Source organism: Dendropsophus ebraccatus, chromosome 8, assembly GCF_027789765.1.
Source record: "Dendropsophus ebraccatus isolate aDenEbr1 chromosome 8, aDenEbr1.pat, whole genome shotgun sequence".
NCBI lineage: Eukaryota > Metazoa > Chordata > Amphibia > Anura > Hylidae > Dendropsophus > Dendropsophus ebraccatus.
This window is the reverse complement of record NC_091461.1, coordinates 27662767-27684462: the sequence shown is the minus strand read 5'-3', so window position 1 is coordinate 27684462 and position 21696 is coordinate 27662767. Positions and strand designations below refer to the sequence as shown.

The window sequence follows — 21696 nt, the reverse complement described above, 5'->3', positions numbered from 1 at the left end:
TTAAACATAACTGTGCTATACTATTGGAAGCCTTGAAAGGCCAGGATAGCAGAAATATTAACAGATATCATAAGATCATCTTGTGTATTTATCTTACTCTGACACTTCTTAGTCAATTGAGAGGAGCTAAGCTCCATTAATAGACTGTAGGGCTTGTTAAAGGGGAACTATCAACAGGTTAGATGAATCAACCCTGCTGATAGCCCCCTATTGCACATGGGGTGCCGATGAGGTATGTCTCTTACCTTCCTCCTCTGCGCCATTCCTGTGCTGTTAGCAGTGGAATTCTCTGTACGGAGCACCATTAGGAGCACTGCCCCACCACCATTGCGCCAGCTGTCCCCCTCCTTCTAATGATACTCAGGACTTATAATAGAGCTGAAGCTGAAGTGTATGACAAGCAGACAGAAGAAAACACACACTATCAATGCACATAGCAACTCACCAATAGGCAACAGACATCAAATGATAATGGGATTATGGAACAAATGTTGATGGCAGTCAGCAATTTAAACAGTAGATAATGAACAGAAACTTTGAAAAGTGACCTTAGCTAGCTATCCGAATATTTACCTGAACACTAAAATAACACCAGAAACTCCTTTACTAAGAACAATACCCCCCCCCCCATACAGTTACCATATATTGGCATATACCAGTTCTACACAGGCCCTGCAGACCAAACAAATAATAGTAGTGCACACACTGTATACCCAATGACTCACATGTAATGTCTTCTATGATCAGTCTTTTTAATCCAGCCCAGGCCACAACTCTTTTCTGTTGAATCTCCCAGAGAAAGTTTAGATTCAATACTTCAGCACATTTAGTAGTTAGTAATACTCTGTGTCCTCATATAGTTGTTAGACCTGCATGTTCCCCCATATTGTGTTAGGCCCCCTGTTTTCCCCCAAGTAATAGTAGTTATACCCTGTCTGCACCGCTATAAAGTAGTTAAGTCCCCTCTGTGCCCCCATATAGTAGTTATATGATCCCATGCCCCCATATAGTAGTTATATGAACCCATGCCCCCATATAGTAGTTACAGTATGTCCTTCTGGGCCTCATATAAAAGGCACCTCTGTGCCCCTATACAGTAGTTATCGTAGTCATTTAGTGCCCTCATATAGTAGTTAGGTCCCTCTTTTATCCATATAGTATTTGGCTCCTCTGTGCCCTCATATAGTAGTTAGATCTCCCTTTTCCCCCATACAATAGTTAGATCTCTCTTTGCCCCCATATAGTAATTTGGTCTGTGTTTCTCATTTAGTTAAAAGTGATAGGCAAAGCACCCAGCAGAGTGAGGCTCTCACCCAACTTTCCCAAAAACTAAGATGACACAACTGGATGAAATTGTTAATTGAGAAAATAAATTTTTGTATGAGTGCAAATAACAGGGACTGTCAATGTCAAATTCCCTTAATAAGGCAGAACGTCTTGTTTTCTACTTCACCTAACATAAAGGGTCGCTACAAAGAACCTCTTTTTTTTTCTCTGGAGGACCCAGTACCCTGTGGTGTTGCTGCTGTGGAATTGAAGACCTTCTCTCCGATTACAGCTGATCTTAAAGAATCCAAGGTACAGGACATCCTCTTTTTGTGGAAGAAAACCCTTACTGGTCTCCAAATGTTGTTTTTCCAAGTTAATTACAGGTAACCTGCCAGTTTCTGCTTCTTCATCCTCTCAAATCAGAGCATGTGACTACCGCAGCCACTGACTGGCTTTAGCCTGTCACTACTCTGTGTCAGGATAACTCAGGGGACCAGAAAGCCTGCCGTCAAAGTAGCGGTACTCTGTTAGGGTGAGTATGACTTACTTTTCTTTTCATGCTCTTCCCAGTCTTTTTAAACCTTTTTACAGCTATATTGTTTGACCACTTTTTTCAGTTAAAAAAAAACTAGATTGTCACACTCCTTTAAGTAATTTTTTTCAATTTAGTAACATTTTTTAAATACTAAATGTCTGTAATAAACTTTTAAGCTGTGTTGATTCTCCATCCTTCGGTGTACAGAATGCAGGTAGTGCATTTTATCTGTTTATTGCAGTCTAATTCTGCATCTGCCGTGTCGTGCTCAGGATGAGGACTGGATGGAGTATGGGATGTGAGATACTCATCAGTAGTATGATGTGCTTGCAGGATAGCAGGGAGGGGGAGAATTGCTAAGTGAGATGGGGAGGGAGGAGACTGCCTGCCTGGCTACTGAGCACTGAAGTCTTATTTCCCAGTTCTCTTCCACACAGCAGAGCGGCATGCAGGAATTCTTCTCTCACTGGCATCTGGATGTTAGAGGCACAGTCACTCCTGGAGATTTCCATTGCGGGATAAAGGGAAGCTTGGTAGCATCCCTAGTCCAGCCCTGTTCTGAGGGAGGCAAAATCCTTGTGCAGTTGGATATATAAGATGTAGGATGCTCCCCGTTTCAAGAATCAAGCGACAACCCTTTCTCTGGCCGGTGAATGCTGAACCAGCTCCCTGGATTTGTATGATCCCAGATACACCTGGTGTCTTTCGGATAGGTGCGGTGCCCCCTCCATTTATTGTCTCCTGCCCTCACCCATCTCCTTTGCTACAAGGGGTACCTGCCTGGCAAGTCCCTTGCGACCCTTTCCTACCTTTGATGGCAGTGCCCACTGCACCAGAGCCTGCTGTTCACCAGTTCCCTTTGGCAAATGGGCAGGTAAAATCCCCTTAGTCTACATGTGCATGATTTACAATATAACAGGTATCTGCATACAAACTATCAATTCTGATCCACTCTGTAATATACATTGATGAGGATTAACATGAGATCACACACTGAGTAGGATTCCATCAATGTAACTTTCATTTCTGTTTGACATCACATCATTTTTCTCCATTTGAAATCACTTGGAAGCACTCAAGTTTTTTTTTTTTGCATTCGAACATTCTGTATCCTTAAGCTATTTGCAATTCATCCTCAAGTGGTTACATTCATAAAAACTAGATAGATGATTGATAGATAGATAGATAGATAGATAATAGATCAATGGATAGATAGATAGATAGATAATAGATAGATCATAGATATTTGATTGATGAATTTGATACATATAGATTAAATAAAGTAGTTTGTTATACTTTCTATTCGGATCATAGATTCATATTTATACAGAGTAGCAGAGCTGAATTTGTCATTGAAGTGCTTCTGCTGTGCACTAAGTTAAGGCAATGCAGAGGACTTACCTGGAGTCCTAAGGAAATCACCCTGATGAGTTGTGCCTCATGACAAACTGAGCTCTGCTGCATCTATACTTACACAAGCATTGCAGATCCTCCACACCACAGCCCCCCAGCATCAGTCTTAAGGAATTCAGCTGTTCCTTGGTATCACACAGAGAACATAGTCGATGCTGTGTGCAATATTAAACTATTCATCAGGATAAACACTCTGCGTCTTAGCTCATAGTCTTAGTGAATTATTAGCCGTCTGGATCTGGATGTAAAAAAAAAAAAAAAAAAAAGATTACAAATAAATTCTGCATTTCAGTAAAGACTTTTTTATGCTTTGAACTGTTAACTATGTTCAGCTTCAAGCTCATCTGTCATACCAGCAAATGACCACTAGAGGATCCCAGAGCCCAGAAATCCTTTGATGTATTTAATACAGTCTATCAGTTTTCTTCATTCAGCAGACTGTACACATATAGATACAGCAGGGCTGAATTCACGGTTCACTTCTGGTGTGTCAATGTTTGTTTTTCTGGTTGGTGCTCCAGGTCAGCCGCTTTACTGCAGTCAGCAGTCCTACGTAAAATTGCACATGGCGAGATCTGCTACTATATATATATATATATATATATATATATATATATATATATATATATAGTGCAATGTTAACTATAGGAGTTAGGAGGGGTTAGGTAGATGAAGCTATAGATGATAAGCTTTACATATGCTCTTTCCTTAGAATATATACAGGTCGGACATAACATTAAAACCGCTGACAGGTGAAGTGAATAACATAGCTATCTAACCAAATTGTGATGACTAAATGACTGGGTCAAAACTGTAGGTCTAGTGGGGTGTTCCTGTTATGTAGCACCCACCAAAAGTGAAAGGGCTACCACTGAACCAATGATAGGGCCAAGTAAAATACTGGTCTAATACTACAGAAGAGCTACTATAACACAAATTGCTGAAAATGTTGGCAATAATAGAAATTGACTTGTTGCACACAAAAAAGACCATGGAAACATGTAAATGCATTTTTTGATAGTTTTATTGTACTTATTATGATGCAACAAGTTCCTATAAGCCTTTATTAAAAATTTTGCTCAGTTTCTCTTCTACAGCCTGTGTGCTTTCACATATGTTGCAAACTGTTCTGACTCATTCTAGGTGGAATTTGCCTGTTGGCCGAGTCTCCATTCTTTCTTTCTCCTCTCATGTGTTGAGTCTTATTTATGAGCAAGTTAAAGCTGACCAATGATTTGGTCATAAATCAATTCAGAAGACTATTTAGGACAGGATAGGAGTTGGAGTCAGGCAGATCTTCTGATGGATTTCACTGTGAAGGTGACAGAGAGCAGCCTGCACTATATGTGTAAGACATATGGGAAGAATATATATATATGCATGATAGAAACAATGGAATAATGCTTAAAAAATGCATTGAAAGGTGTACATAGCCTTTAATGTTATGGCTGATGTGGATTTCCAGGAATAACTGGCAGAGTAGATTAGTGGTACCAATAAAGTACATGCACCAATATACAGTATTAGGCTGGGTTCACACTATGTTTTTGCAATCCATTTCCCCCCTCCCCCATCTGTTTTTGTACAAAAACGGATGGAAAAACTGATGCATTTGTGTGCATCTGTTTTTTCATTGACTTTTATTATTTAAAAAAAAAAAAAACAAATCAAAACACATCCGTTTTTTTTAACATGCACAAAAATGTAGCTGACCTTATTTTTGTGTATTTGTGTACAGTATGTTACAAAATATGGATGCGTTTTTTTTTTATGATGGAAGTCAATGGAAAAACGGATCAAAACAGATCCGTTTTTTTTAACATGCACAAAAATGTAGCTGACCTTATTTTTGTGTATTTGTGTACAGTATGTTACAAAATATGGATGCGTTTTTTTTTTTATGATGGAAGTCAATGGAAAAACGGATCAAAACAGATGTACAAAAATAAATCTGTTTTCCGATCCGCTTTTTATCCATTTTTTTGCAAAAACGGATGAAAGAAACATAGTGTGAACCCAGTCTTACATAAGTTTACTCTGATATATAATAAGATACAGATGTTCTCATTTGTGTTCTTTCTACTTTCAATAGTTAGAAGTAAATCATAGTACGGCCAATTCTACACAATATGTGACGTCAATCTTAAAGAAATTCCTGTTACATCCCCATGCTACGCTCACCCCTAGTCTGAAAAGGCTGATAACTGGTAATAATAGCCTGCTATTGCTTTTATAACAGACGGATATGATAAATGGTGTGTGATTTAGGAAATGTGATTCCCAGGATGGTTCTATAGGTTGAATGACAGGGACAGGCTGTAGATGCAATAAAGTAGCATATACTGTAAGATTACTAGGTTGTGTTGTCAGGCTTTGCTGGAGCAAAGTGTATATATAATTATATGTTGTATACAAATCAGTCCTTGACACCCCAGTTATTACTGATGTAGCAGAGTTGAATGTGTCACTACACTGCTTACTGCTGCAGGTGTACTAGCTCCACACTATAGATACAGGTATTTAAAATACACTCAGGTATATATGTGATCTAGTAGATATAATACTGCAGGGTCTTATGATGTATGGGGGGTCATTTAGAGGGGTTGTCAAGCGAAAATCTTTTTCTTTCAAAACAAGTGGTGTCAGAAAGTTATATAGATTTGTAATTTATTTCTTTAAAAAAACTTGTGTTCCCATACTTATCAGCTGCTGTATGTCCTGCAGGAAATGTTGCTTTATTTTCAGTCTGACACAGTGCTCTCTGCTGACATCTCTGGCCGAGACAGGAACTGTCCAGAGCAGGAAAGGTTTTCTTTGAGGATTCATAGAAAACAGAGACAAAGTTCCTGTCTCGGCCAGAGATGGCAGCAGAGAGCATTGTGACAGACTGAAAATAAAACAATGTTTCCTGTGGGACATACAGCAGCTGATAAGTATGGAAAGACTTGAGATTCTTTAATAGAAGTAAATTACAAATCTATATAACTTTCTCTGCACAACCCATTTAAATTAACTGCTAAAGGCTTACTGCAAATGTGTAAGCAGAAGCCATCTATGTCGTTGGTATCCTCAGTGCAGCAATCGTATTCCTGTTGGTTCGCACTGTATTCAGATAGCTCTGACTTTCAATGCATATGTTGTATTACAGAGGTATTAGAGGGAATCAGGTGAGAATATAATGTGGTAGCGCACAGGATATCTACAGGTCATTAATACTTATAGGGGCTCTGTGCTATCATTTCAGGGGACTTGTCAGGATACATTGTCCTGTATATCTATGTGGACTCTCTTAGAGAGTCCATCCCTGTGTCTGCTTTTCCTATGCTCAGCTGCATGCTCAGGGTATAAATAGGGTGAACCTCAAATCCCATCCATAAAAGACATTTTATCACGCCTCTTATATTATCGAATGATTTTGCGGATGCATTCAGATTTTATTTTAGAAAAATTATCTCTAATGGGAGGAGCAAGAAAAGACAGACAAAGCTGGGGCAGAAGGACAATGGGAATGAGAGGCTGGACTTGGATGGTGAAGGGCAAAGAAGTCAGTTGAGTGGATGTCTAGATTACACAAGGGGCAGAACTCTGACTACATCTGCACATTAAGGGGGGGATTTACAAAGACCTTTGTACAAGTACGCCAGTCTTATATTAAGTTCCGCCCACTTTTTCGCTGCAGGATACACTAAGAAGCGTACGCCTCCCAGTGAATCCTGGCGGCCGGGCGCCTGAATCCCGCCCAGCGTACCAAATCTACGCCTCATTTGCGTCATGATTTGCACCTGCGAGCAGGCGTAAATCATGATGAATGAGGTGCGGGAGGAGGCCACACCTCCTCCCCGCCTCATCACACCCCCGCAAGCTCCGCCAGCCCACCCATCGGGTGAGGGGGCACACGGGAGGCATAAGCCAGGGAGAAGGGGCGAATCTGTACGCCTCTGGTGTATTGTTCGTAAATCCCCCCTTAATGTTGTTGTTACATTATTCTAACCTGCTGACAGCTCCCTATTGCGCAGTAGGTGCAGAAGATGAAGGTATGCCTCTTACCTTCATCTTCGCGCTGTTCCAGGGAACATAGTCATTTACTCTGTGGTCCGGTAAGACCATTTGGAGCACTAGGACAATGTTAGGAGCAATACCCCTCCCCATAGCACTGATCTGCCCCCAGCCGGCCTCTCCTTTCTAATAATAATCAATTGAGCGGTCAGGCTGAGGGTGGGTCGCATCACAGCTATGGTGTCGGGGCAGTGGAGGACTGAGGCATAAACGAGTAAGTACACAGGAACAGCGTTGAGGATGAAGGTAAGAGACATACCATCATCCACCTGCCTCCTGCGCAATAGGGACAAAACAGCGGGATAGATTTATCTAACCTGCTGATAGTTCCCCTTTAATGATGAAAATATTTATGAGACAATATAATTCACGTTAACAGAGAAAAAAGATTAAAGCGACTGTACCCACAATATGCCCTCACCAAAACACTTGTACCTTCGAATAGCTGTTTTAATCCAAGATCTGCCCTTGTGTTTGTTCGGCAGATGATGCAGTTATTGTTCTAAAAAAAACTTTTAAACTTGCAGCCCTGTGTCAAATTGGTGTGGCCAAGAGAGTGTGTGCCCTAGGCCTGCAACGCCTCTCTGTTCCTCCCCCCCTGCCCCCCTCATCATTAGGAATGTTCCAGGCAGGTTTTCTACTATTCATCACCTGTGTGAATACTGCACATAAGTTGGATCATTAAGGCACATGTTCAGTGTTCAGAAGTTCTTCCAGGGGCATTCCTAATGGTAAAGAGGGCAGGAAGGAAGGACAGAGGGGGGTTGCAAGGTTAGAGCACAGACACTCTAGGCCATGGCAATTTGGCACAGGGCTGTAAGTTTAAAAGTTGTTTTTTAGGACAATAACTGCATCACCTGCCGAACGGACCCCAGGAAAGAACGTGGTCACATATGAGGTGATGTGGCTCGAGTACTTTTATTTCTACAATGTAAGATAACCGAGATTCTTCACAGGTTTCCACTCCCGATGCGTTTCCCCTATGTGGTGTGCATAGGTTCATCAGGGAATGATGTGGAGATGCTGTCAATATTGTCCTCAGTAAGGAGATCTGTGTTGGAAAAAAAAAAAATCACAGCAGGGAGAAGCAAAAGAGATGGTTACAGTACCCAGGACCAGACACTCCAAAGCAGCAAGACATGGGGGGAGAAAGTCAGATATGAATTAAAGGTTAAAAGAGATAATCAGAAATAATGGGTGGAGTAAATAAGCAGCTCCCAGATACCTTTTTTACAAAAAAATTGGACACTTTTGCCCCACTCTTGTCTCCAGTTCAATTGTGCGGTTTGCAATTAAGCTCCATCTACTTCAGTGGAACTGAGTTTCAAACCCCCACCCAATCTGGAGACAAGAGTGGTGCAAAAATGGCCATGTTTTTCTAGCACTGGATAACACCTTTAACCTTGTAAATGTTAATTTTCTAACATTTAAATCCAATAAAACCAATTGTTTCTTCCAGTGGCAGACACCAGGGAATAAATTTGGCCTCTATACAGATTTACTTGTCCTGGAACATGAAAAAATTCCATAACGTTTCCTTCCGGTGCAGGTTAGCCATAGGTGATATGACGCTGTTACTGGTGAGAGGCCCATGAGAAATTCTCCATAGATCGTGGTCAGCCTCCTCTTCTTTGTTCTGCTGAGTGCTGACTATGTGTTATGTCTTTACAATCATCTGACAGACTATTGATTATGAATAGATAGATTATTTTCTTACTGTGATTCAATATGTTGGGATGTCCTTGAGCATGAAGTGGAAGGCTTTAGTGAAGGCAAAGAATACATATATAATATTAATATACTCATACACTATATGGAGATATATAGCCTATGCTTTGCAGAACATAAAATCTTTTATGCATCTAGAATATAAATCAGAGCTGAGTTAAATACTTGATACTGTAGCATCGAGGTTGTTGTGTCAGTACATGATGCAGATAGTCAGCAGGTCTCTTCTAGTCGTGGGATTCCTCTGTTATTCCTCCTGAAAACATAGGACTAAACCGACAACTGGACCTTCCCATTTGCGCTGTCACTGAGGTGTGTCCTTACATAGTACGACACTATAAGTAGTCATCTCTGATTGGACAGTATCAAGCGGTATAGGGACACGCCCCATTGACAAAGAGAGGAGTAACGCCCAGTTAGTACCGCAACCTGCAGCCTCCTTGTACTGATGAATAAGCTCGGTATGACCAATATGGAGTCAAACAGAAAGAAACTTTTGTACTAAAGTAATACAGAGATAAATTGTAGAGGTATGGGTGTGGCAACCCTATTACAGCACCATCTAAAATACAGCTGTAATGCAACCATGGATGTAAATCCTTTATGAAAGTGACAGTGGTTTCTGTCAAGGGGTGAGTTATAAAGCAGCAAGTGAACACTCACTTTCCTGAAGTTGAAGTTGGAAGCAGGTAAGGATATGAGGAACTGTGACAAAGACCACTTTGATGTGTAGATGACAGTTCCTCTAAATTGACAGGTTCTGGTGGGGTGTTCCCAGTAATGAGTAGTCCGAGGAAGGTAAGACAGTGAAACAGTGCAAGAGTCATAGGTGTCCAACCGTAGTACAGATTGCTGAAAAATTTAAAGGGATATTCCGCTCAGACATAACTTTTGATATTACCCCCAAATTTTGCCTTAACACTAATTCCCCTTCAAAAGTAATCTATGTATGCTCTTGTGTGGCAGATCTCTGCGTGCTACAGTATATATTGGTATGTAATAACTTTTGATGTGTTGCTGCCCATGGTGAGACTAATAGTTCCTTCCATACTTGTTATTATCTATTCAGTCTCCTTTCCCCAGTTCTCAGCTCCTTCTGAGATGTAAACTAAAGTCCCTATCTGCAACTTTGTAGCATCTTTGTAATGCTGGGAGAATTAATCGTAGTGACCTCATCATTAGCCTGACCTCAGATTAACCCTCCTAGCATTACAAAGAAGCTCCCGAGTTACAGATAAAGCAAATATGGAGAAAAGGGAGACGAAGGGAAAAGCTCATACAGTTTTTGTGTCTTCAGCAGAAAGAAGCTCAGAACTGGGGGAAGGAGACTGAAGGAGATTTCAGAAATAAGTATTGAATGAATTGTTAGTGTCACTATGGGCAGCAGCATATGAAGTTATATTTGATTAGAATACCCCTTTAATGCTATGATGAATGGAGCCCTAGGGAGTCCTGGAAAACATGGAGACAGCCATAGGCTGTAGAACACTGCAGGTTCGGAGGACATTGCAGAACCCGAACAGTTCAGCATGTCTGCGTAACAATATATATACAGTATGGAGAGAGAGAGAGAGAGAGAGAGAGAACACAGGGCATTGCTGCTTTCTGGGTATGGGTGCTGTGTAGATGTATGTATAACTTACTTGTGGTAGAGATGGCTCCCAGTTGCACAAAGGGAAAATGCTTGGGAACCTTGGGTCAGGGCATTTATATGAATGAAGGATAATGTCACATGGTCGCATGGGGGGATGAGAAGAAATGGCGGGGGGGGGGGGGGGTCCAGTTTACAGCTCTGCCCATGGGCCTATAATGCAGTTAGACGGCCCTGATTGCCGCCCAAACCACCCAAAATCCTATGGGGGACATGTATCATGTGGGGATTTTTTGCAGATGGTACTTTATAGATATGCACAAAATCCTATGGTTATTATTATTATCATTAGGTGCACAGGCCTTGATAATTTTAGTATTTTTTTTTATTTTGGCTAAAACGGCTTGGCTAATTAACGCTAGATTAGCAGTGGAGCGCTAATTTTTAAAAAAGTGGACATGATAAATTACATGAAAAATATAGCTAATCTGAAACCACGCCGCCTCCTAGCACCAACACTAAGAAAAGATAAATGTGGTATAAACAGAGGAAATCGAACTAATTTGCCTTGATAATTTTTGTGCAGGACATAAACATAGCACAAAAAATCCATTATTAGCCAAAAAATTACCCAAACAATCGTTGTGCTTCCTGGTTGAATTTACACTACCAAACTGTCATTGATGCAGGAATCCGCTATAAACAGGATTATAGTATATAGGTACTGTATACTAGCTGCTAAAGTTGTGTTCTGAAAAGTTCTTAAGAAATTAGCAATAAAAAAGTAAAAGAAGGTAGAAAATGCTAAGAACCAAGGATATGTGGCTGATACCAAGTTCTGTTTTTCAGCCGATTGATTTCTACTGACTATTGCAGACGACAAGATCATGACCTTGGAGTCCGGCGCCAGTCACATGGTTCTGACCCCAGTGTTAAGCACCAATAGAGTTATCAAACCTGTTAAGTCACTTGGTCACCAACAACGTAAAGCTCTAAATAGGGCCAGGGATGGTATGAAGCAACACTAGAGAAACAGGCAGGGCAAATCACCAAAGCAAGGTCGTAGTCACTATTGTATATAGACATATAGGATCAAATATAAATGCATAATACAGATCATCAATTTGTTGTTCAATTTGTTCAGTTTTTTGTTTGGTATTGTACCTGTTCCATATTTTGTCCAAATTCGTTTTTTTCCCTCTTGTTTAACCCCTTAAGGTCAAAGCCAATTTTCGATTTTGCACTTTTGCTTTTTCCCCTTTATGTTTAAAAGGCCATAGCACTTGCATTTTTTTACCGAGAGACCCATATGAGCACTTATTTTTTGCTAAACCAATTGTACTTTGCAATGACAGGCATTATTTTTCCATAAAATATGCTGCGAAAATCATTTGCGCAGTCAAATTGAAAAAAAACAACAGAATTTGTTTGGATTTTGGGGAGTTTTGCATTTACGCCGTTCGCCCTGGGGTAAAACTGACTTATTATGCATGTTCCTCAAGTCATTACTATTACAACGATATGTAACATGTATAGCTTTTATTTTATCTGATGGCTTTTAAAAAATTCGAACCATTGTTAACAAATATATGTTCCTTAACCCCTTAGCAACCCTTAGCGGGGGGTGTTCAGAGCGGGGTCCCGCCGGGTCCCCGCTCTGAACGGCACTGATCCCGGTTGCAATCTGCATTTGGACAGTGCCTCTATTAGCCGGCGCGGGTCCCGTTGACAGCTGCATTGAAGTGCTTTATGCACAACATCCCTTGGTGTCTAGTGGCACGGATCTCCCCCCCCTGCGATCGCGGGGGGGAGATCCGTTCTTCTGCCTGTGCCGGGCCTCAGCGTCGGAATGACGCTGATCCCGGCTCGGCAATAGATTGCTATGGCCTGCAGCGGGCCATAGCAATCTATGACCGATCTGATGGATCTTTGCTGTGTATATACACAGCATTGATCTCTATGAGAGATCAGTGCTTTGTATATACAAGTCCCCCAGGGGGGCTTCTAGTTTATGTAAAAAAAAAAAGAAAAAAAGTGTTTTTATTAATAAAAAATCCCCTCCCCTAATAAAAGTCCAAATCAACCCCCCTTTTCCCATTTTATAAATATAAATTATTAAATAAACAAATAAATAAACATATTTGGTATCGCCGCGCGCGTAATCGCCTGCACTATTAATTAATCACATTCCTGATCCTGCACGGTAAACGGCGTCAGCGCAAAAAATTGGGCATTTTTGGTCGCATGAAATCCAGAAAAAATTTAATAAAAAGTGATCAAAAAGTCGTATATACGCAATTAAGGTACCAATAGAAAGAACACATCATGGCGCAAAAAACGACACCTCACACAGCCCCATAGACCAAAGGATAAAAGCGGTATAAGCCTGGGAATGGAGTGATTTTAAGGAACATATATTTGTTAACAATAGTTTGAATTTTTTACATCAGATAAAAGAAAAGTTAGACATGTTACATATCATTGTAATCGTAACAACTTGAGGAACATGCATATCAAGTCAGTTTTACCCCAGGGCGAACGGCGTAAATGCAAAAATCCCCGAAATCAAAACAAATTCGTTTTATTTTTCAATTTGACAGCGCAAATGATTTTTTTCCGGTTTCGCAGCGTATTTTATGGAAAAATAATGCCTATCATTGCAAAGTACAATTTGTTTCGCAAAAAATAAGCGCTCAAATAAGTCTCTAGGTGAAAAATTGCAAGCGCTATGGACTTTTAAACATAAAATGGAAAAAGCAAAAGCGCAAAAACGAAAATTGGCTTTGACCTTAAGGGATTAAAATCGCTCTATTCCCATGCTTATAACGCTTTTATCCTTTGGTCTATGGGGCTGTTTGAGGTGTCATTTTTTGCGCCATGATCTTTACTTTCAATCGGTACCTTGATTGCGCATATGCAACTTTTTAATCACTGTTTATTACATTTTTTCTGGATTTGATGCAACCAAAAATGTGCAATTTTGCACTTTGGAATTTTTTTGCGCTGACGCCGTTTACCGTGCGAGATCAGGAATGTGATTAATTAACGATTAATCAATGATTACGTGCGCGGCGATACTAAATATGTTTATTTATTTGTTTATTTATTTATATTTATAAAATGGTAAAAGGGGGGTGATTTGGACTTACGGGACCCGCACCGGCTAATAGAGGCACTGCCCGGCTGCAGATTACAGCCGGGAGTAGCCCGGTTAAGAGCGGGGTCCCGGCGGGACCCCTCTCTAAACACTCCAGGTACGTCATGGGTCGCTAAGGGGTTAAAGCAAATGTACCACCAGTTACACCCTTTGTTTTATTTACTGTACACTAACAGCCCAGGGATCCTTTTTATTAACCGCTGCCTGGTTTCCGTACATGGGGCCAGTCTATTTCTGAGCACCGGCCCGGCATGAAGCACTGGGGTAGGCCCGCCGGCCAACAGTGTGCAGGTCTCCCCTCTATGATGCGGCTCCATTGATTCTGATATAGCTATGTCACAGAGGGGAGGTGTTTCGTCACACTGGTGGCTGACAGGCCTACCCCAGTGCTTCATGCCGGGCTGGTGCTCGGAAATAGACTGGCCCCATGTGCGGAAACCGGGCGGTGGCTAAAAAAAAAGACCATGGCACTGGCATCCCCGTGCCGGCACCAGTCTGTTGATGTAAAAGACCCAAAGCTATATACCTAGTGGTACATTCGCTTTAAGAATTAACAATTTATTGGCTGTTCTTGGTCATTTTGTTTAAATAACATTGTAAAAATAAAAGAAAATTCAGATGTGTGAGCTGCACAAAAAGGAAACATTAATTTATAAATTCAGCCGATAAATTCATTTCTCTGGGGCTAAGAACTTTACCTGAGTGGATTTGTTGCAGCATGCCGTGAATTAAAATAAAATCTCAATTTACATAAGTAATTGAGTGTATAAAAACAGGAATAAACCATTTAATAATACCATTGAAAAGTATTAGCTTAACATTAGCTTTATTTTTCCAAAGATGAAACCAGAACCAACACAAATCCAATATACAGAAGTGTGAATGAGCCCTAAGGGGCTGCTGCCAGGTGTGTAGATTTGGTTTACTTTGTAAATTTAAAGCCGTTCCTGAATTTAAGGAGGAACCCTGGTTTTTCCTGACCTGTCTTTTTAGTGGGCGTGGTCATTGGCGAATGTGGTTGTGACAAGTGACGTCAGTGGGCGTGGACAATGAGCAGGGTTCGGTTCCTGGAAGTGCTGGGTTGAGCTGCAAAATAAAAGAGGGAGAATGGAAGTTGGGTCAGGGCCAGATGGAAGACCGATGTGGGAGGGTTCTGAGCAGGGAGAATAAGGAAGTGTGATACCTCACTTAGTAACACTGCTGAACATTCTGCTATACCCTGTTAGCTGAACATTGGTCCCTTGTCCGTGTCACCTATGGGAGTCAAAGTCCATTACTAAAGACTGCATAGTCCATTACTGAAGACTATGAACAAATAAGTATTCCGCTGGTCATCATGGTCTGTTGGGTCCTGAACTGAGAACTTTGCGACTGGTCTTGAGTGGAGACTAAGGCTGCATTCACACGTCCCATAAAATTGTCTGTGGTCGCAGATCCGCAACCACGGGCAATTTTAGTGACCATTGAAGTGAATGCAGCCATTCACATGATCCGTTGCCACAACCCGCACCGCAAAAAAATAGGACATGTCCTAGTGCGGAATAAGGAATACAAATATTTACCAAAACAGGTTTGCCCTTGCTCCAAGAACTGCATCAAAGCCTTAGGGCTCGTTCACACAGAGCAAAAGCAGCAGAATTTCTGCGCTGAATCAGCGCTGAAATTTCAGCCGTTAAAATAGGTGCAAAGCTAGTTTCCATTGTGTTGAATGGAAATTCTGCTCTGCAGTTCACACAGTGGAATTTCCGCACTGAACTAATCCGCTTTCCGCCAGAAGAATGAACATGTTCATTCTTCCGCTAGCGGAAGCCTATACAAACCAATGGGGCTCTGATTTTCTGTTTCAGCGCGGAATACGCGCGTATTCAGCGCGGAATACAAGCGTAATACAAGCGGAAATTACGCGCTGAATCAGCGCGGAAATGGGGAAAAAAGGGGGAGGAGGATTCTAGTATATATTCTGGTATAGTCTAGTTTACTCGCCAAATACTCGCTGAATTGCAGCGCTGAATGCATGCGGATTCAGCGCGGTTTCCTCGAGTATTCCGCGCTGAATTTGTCAAGAGCTGATTACAAGCTGAACACTTTCCTAGCGGAATACGCAGTGATTCTGCTTACATTCTGCTCGGAATTCAGCGTCAGTTGATTTCAGGCGGAAATATTTCCTTGCGTAATCCGCCCCTTTTGCTCTGTGTGAACGTAGCCTTAGTAAGCAGTGGTGTAGCTCCCATGAAAGCATGTCTTAATGGCAATGTAAAAAAGAAAATAGCCAGCTTACCGCCTCCTCCTAGGCCCCACTGCTCGGGCTCTCACTCCAACCGTGGTACACCTGGACTAATCAGTGGAAAACACATAAGAAGTCATCTGTGCAAATAGTAACAATCTAACGTATAAAACATTTGTAACTATATATACAAACCCATAGCAATAAATTTATTATTAATACAATGTTTCAGTATTTAAAGTATACTTTATGTTTTAAAGTATACATGGTTAAGGGGCAGCGCTATAGCTAGCTAATAGTAAGGAATCCCCCAGAGCCTTAAGCAAAGGGGGACATGACTTTGGGAGGGGGGAACATATAGCCCCAGCAGTCTTGTCTGTATAATGCTATACATTTAAGCACAGGTGGTTCTGCTTTAAGAGGGAGGAGTATATGCCTAGTGTATTGGTATGAGCAGGGTGGGGTTTATGAATGGATATAACTTCCTGTCTTTCTCTCACTTGTGCCTTACATGGGGTCCCCTGAGCTGTATATACTGACTGCTGCATAAACATTATTAGTTACCTCACTTGTGCCATACATGGGGTCCCCTGAACTGTATATATGCTGACTGCTGTATACACGTTATTAGTTACCTCACTTGTGCCGTATATGGGGTCCCCTGAGCTGTATGTATAACATGGGGCTGTATACATGTTCATTCTTCAGCGCGGACAAAGCAGGAACGCGCGCCTCCCATAGACTCCCATCCTGGGCATCAGTTTGAGTGTGTGTATACACTATGGGGGAGATTTATCAAAGGGTGTAAAATTTAGACTGGTGCAAACTGCCCACAGCAACCAATCACAGCTCAGCTTTCCTTTCAGCACTGCCTAAAGCTGAGCTGTGATTGGTTGCTGTGGGTAGTTTGCATCAGTCTAAATTTTACACCCTTTGATAAATCTCCCCCTATGTGTGTCATTGTGTGTGTTCGGGAGTTAGCAACCATCATAGGCCATGTGTGGGAAGGGGGTGGGGGGGATGCCAAACCCAGCTGATCGACAGCCCATTCAGCCAATCAGCGACTAAAGTGGCTTCCCGCTCCAGTCATTGAGTGGCCAGTCCATCAGCCAGGTCATGACATCGTCTCTGCTGAAGATCCCGGAGCCCGGTGGAGGTCCAGGAGTGGTGATCCAGCGCTGGAGAGGCACAGGGAGAGGTGAGTTAGGCCGTACGCCAGACATGTCCTTTAAACTGTAGTCCTCCTGCCCCAGTCTGTCGTGGAGTACCACATTACCCGAGTTGCCATATAGTGTTCCTAGAATAAAAAGTCCTGCAATAAGCTACCTACCTGAATAGTGCATGATTGTTTTCTATGGAAATCTAACAAAAACACAATTTGAAACTGTAGGTATACATATTATAGGCTCATAGAAGTCTATGGGTGCCTTCCTCTGGCTCCATACAGCTTATTGAGCTTGTGCAATGCTGTAATATGGCCATATGCATGAGGTGTGCTAATGAGAGCAATGCACAAAGGGAGAACCAGCAGAGCCGCATTATATAATCCTAATAGATTGACATTTAGTGGTCAGATTAGCTGAAGCAACGTGTTGTGTTTTTTCTTTTATGTTTTACTATAAAGCCGAGCAAATCCTAATAGGATGCTGGTAATTGGAGAACATCTGCTGCCGGTGCAGCTTCTGGAACATCTGTAGTCATTTGTAGTTGTAGTGCCTTCCTATATATTAATCACTCTCCGCATATGGCACGTGTCCTACACTGGGAAAATGGGCAAAAATATTTGTCTATAATACATTCAATCATCAAAGACTTGTAATGTGCTGTTTATTGGTCCCTATGTGGGCAAGTACAGTGTCTTTGCAGTGACATCTCACATGTCCTTTACTTTGCGTGTCCCTAGAGGGGCCCCAATGGATTTAAGAACATACTCTGTGCCATATGTCTTTTCTTAATATACAGGGATACTATATACAGTGATGTCCCATCTTATGTGTAAGCAGCAACTTCTCTTTCATTATGTTTCTTGGAGAGGTAATATGCTTAGTGATGGCATAGTACAGCAGTAGAGATGCAGATGGTCTTCACCATGGAAGGCTGCCCTTCTCACTACAGACTCCTTGTGAATAGAGATGAGTGAACCGGGCCGAGGTTGGAGTTCGTACAAACCCGAACCCGATCCTGCTGACTTCCTATTCCGTGGGGAAGGTGAAGACAGCCCAAGTCCCGTCTAGAAAAAAGGGACACAGCCAATTACCTAGCGTGTATTACTGTTTTTTAGACGGGACTCAGACTCTCTCCACCTTCCCCAGGAACGGGAAGACTGCGGGATTCAAATGCCGATGGTTCGGGTTCATACGGACCCAAACCTTGGCCCAGTTCACTCATCAAGGACTAGATGTTAAAGGGGTTATCCAGCGCTACAAAAACATGGCCACTTTCTTCCAGCAGCTCAGTTCTATTGAAGTGAATAGAGCTTAATTGCAAACCACACCTGAAGTGGAGACAAGAGCGGTGCTGTCTCTGAAAGAAAGTGGCCATGTTTTTGTAGCACTGGATAACCCCTTTAACCAGAATAGTGCTCCAGGCAAGTGTGCTCCATCTTTGATTAAGGCTATGTAATACTATGAAAACATTATCCCGGCTGGTACTGCAGTACCGGCTGGATGATCTTTAGGGCCGCAGAGTTCTGACGCAGGCGCATCCATGCGTGCCCGCATCAGAACTTCACACTGCAGGCCGGAGCAGCTCCCTCCATAGTGTGCACTGACAGGGTTTTCTGAGGCCGCTTTTCAATGAATAGCAGCTGCACAAAACTGACATGCCAGTTTTCTACGATGCCGCGAGGGATCCCGGCCAGAGTGTACACTAGGTGTATACACTCCGGCTTTGATTCCCTCATAAAGCAGCACAAATCTGATGCAATACGGTACATGTGAAGCTACCCCCAAGTCAAATCACCTATCCACTATCCATAGAATAGGGGATGTGTCAGATATTGTCAAATATGATCTTCCACACAGAATTTAAAAAATGGGGACCCGACTGTGACCCAGTAAAGAGAAAGCCAAGTCCTGTGGGTATAACCCCCGTGAAGGGGAACAGAAAGTGGTCTTTACGAAATGGGAATACCCCTTTAACCCTTGCTGGGTAGAATCATTTCCTGCATACCTATACTGGATCTGCTTCTTGCTTTACCAACACTGGTCTGTCCTGTGTCTCCTGCTATAACTACCGGGCCTACTCTGATATAAATTTGTATAAATACAGTACTTTTATATCTCAGTTATCCACCATTAACTGGTGAAGCATCTATGAGAAGGGCGTGGTGAGATACTGAGTTTCTGCCTTTGTGATAGATAGATAGATAGATAGATAGTATATGTAACCACATTTGACATGGTTTATGTGCATTTGGAGTGGGTATGGTATTGTATTTACGTGTGATCATAGCTAGATGATTCGTTTAAAATCTCAGTACTTAAGTAATACAGTTGCGAAGGTGATTAAGGGAGCTTTTTGAAGTATTTATGTTTAGATACCAATACATGTTATACTGTATGTACCCTTCAAGCAAGAGATATACTAGGCATACAGCTACAGTATATACAAGTCTGAGTATAATTGTTCTGTGTAATTGCAGGCAACGATCGAAAAATCGTTCATATGTCCTTGATTTAGATCTGAACCTAAAATTATTGTTAATCATTCGCTAATCTTTCGCTGTAATTCCACAGTCATTCGCTATAGTTTTACTTGTAATGGTGTGTGTGCAAAAGAGACAGGCCATACACATAGATAACTTGCAAAACAGGGTTTAACTTTACTGGAGTCCACTGACAATATACTCCTTGTATGAAAGAATACACCACTTCCTGCAGAACATACAGCAGCTCATAAGTACTGGAAATTTTTTAAATAGAACTCATTTTATGTAATAGAAATTGAATGGAATGTAAATGTGCAGATTGTTTTGTCTTCACCACTAACGTCTCTTATTTCTTTTCGCAGTGGGTTGGCGGTCATTCTCCTGCATTTGGATTTTCACCATCTTCGAGTGTAGAGATCATTCCTCTTTTTCCACATGTTTACACATCAACCATCCCTCCCCATGCTGGAAAATGTTGGGTTGAAAAGAAAACCCCTAACTGCAAGGTAACTATAACCTGGATTATCCTATTTAGAATGTAACGTCCATCATGCTTTTGGGTGGAGCAAAGATATCATATATTCATTCTTCTTTTCCTATGTGTTTGTCCTTTGACATAGCCAACAAAGATTTACTTGGTCTTATTTCTCTTTCGCATTGGGGGGTGTAAACAAAAGAGTACCCCCAAACCACAGCAATGATAGAAGTCATGGATAAAAGACCAATGCCCCCATGTCACAGAGGGGAGGGGATATGGTCACAATGGGGTCACCTCCAATACATAGAGCTGGGCCAGTGCACGAGAAGAGAAGTGCAGGAATTTGAAAAAAAGTGCAGCGCTCCTGCGCTGACCAGGTAATGTAAAAAAAGTAATGTACCTGATAGTACATTCTCTTTAACCTTCCCCTTTTTTGCACATTGAATTCTGCAGAGGTCACAAAGCATGACTAGAAAATGCTCCCATAGGATTGGATAGGGCCCCTCAATTGTGCTTAAACCCACAGTGCACATTCCTTTTAAGAATAAAGCTACATATAGCTTACTGAAGCTTATTCCCATTTAAGTCAATGGGGGTGTCCTGTAATACCAGATATTGCCAATAGCCAAAGTGGCACTATTTCTTTCTCTCTATCCTTGAAAGGCATTTATTTATCTTGATGTTGCCCTTCTTGCTACTCTATATATTATAAATATAATGCTGATATTGCAAAAAAGATCCCAATATACATGAAGAATGGTTAGTACTACTACCCTGCTGGCTGCATGCGCCATGGCTCCTCTCCTTCTAATGATTATATATACAGCGGAGGGACAATGCCTAGATATGACAGGGCCACTATATATTTTTTTAAATGGAACAATGAGAGCCGGTAATCCCTCCGGAGGAGACCTTGGCAAAGGAAAATAGGAATCCGCAGCGGTAGATAAAAATATACAACAACTTGGGTTGGGGAACACTTCATGCTTTGCTTACTTAATATAAGACTCTCGGCGTGCGTGCAAAGAGAAGAGGAGAGAAAGGGAAAATCAATGTCCAGTCGTGTCCAGTTTTGGTCTCCTGAAAAGATTACAGATCACACAGGATAGGAAATCTTTCCATTGAATCCTAATAATGATACGTATGAGAAACGGCTGAAGATTTGTTTTCATTGAGCAGACTCCGGTTAATAGCGAGACGTTCCTATTTTATCACTGCAAATATTCCATTATCTCTGAGGATTAAAATCTTTAAAAATCAATCTAGTATATTCCTTATATTCTCCATATGCAGAGATGTTTCAAAAAGGATGAATAAGTATTAACTCCCTCTCACCATAGCTGATCCTGAATTTCGTAATATTTTTAACTCTTCTGAAGGCATAGCCATACAAGGCTTGCTTTTGTGAAAGGTGACTTATTAATCTTAAAGGGGTACTCCAGAGGAAAAAGATTGTGCCAGAAAGTTATACAGATTTGTAAATTACTTCTATTAAAAAAATCTTAAGTATTCCAGTACTTATCAGCTGCTGTATGTCTAGCAGAAAGTGGTGTATTCCCCATAGAAAACCTTTACTACACTGGACAGTTCCTGTAA

The 21696-nt window shown here is 41.5% G+C and overlaps 1 protein-coding gene across 1 annotated transcript in view; it reads left to right on the top strand.

Annotated features, from left to right (window-relative positions):
• Nucleotides 1-2408: 2408 nt before the first annotated feature.
• The window catches only part of TCERG1L (transcription elongation regulator 1 like), a 176765-nt gene continuing 157477 nt past the window's right edge, over nt 2409-21696 (top strand). The window contains exons 1-2 of the mRNA XM_069980063.1: nt 2409-2678; nt 19985-20128. Coding sequence (XP_069836164.1) covers nt 2409-2678; nt 19985-20128 — 414 coding nt within the window. The remainder of the gene's footprint in view (nt 2679-19984; nt 20129-21696) is intronic.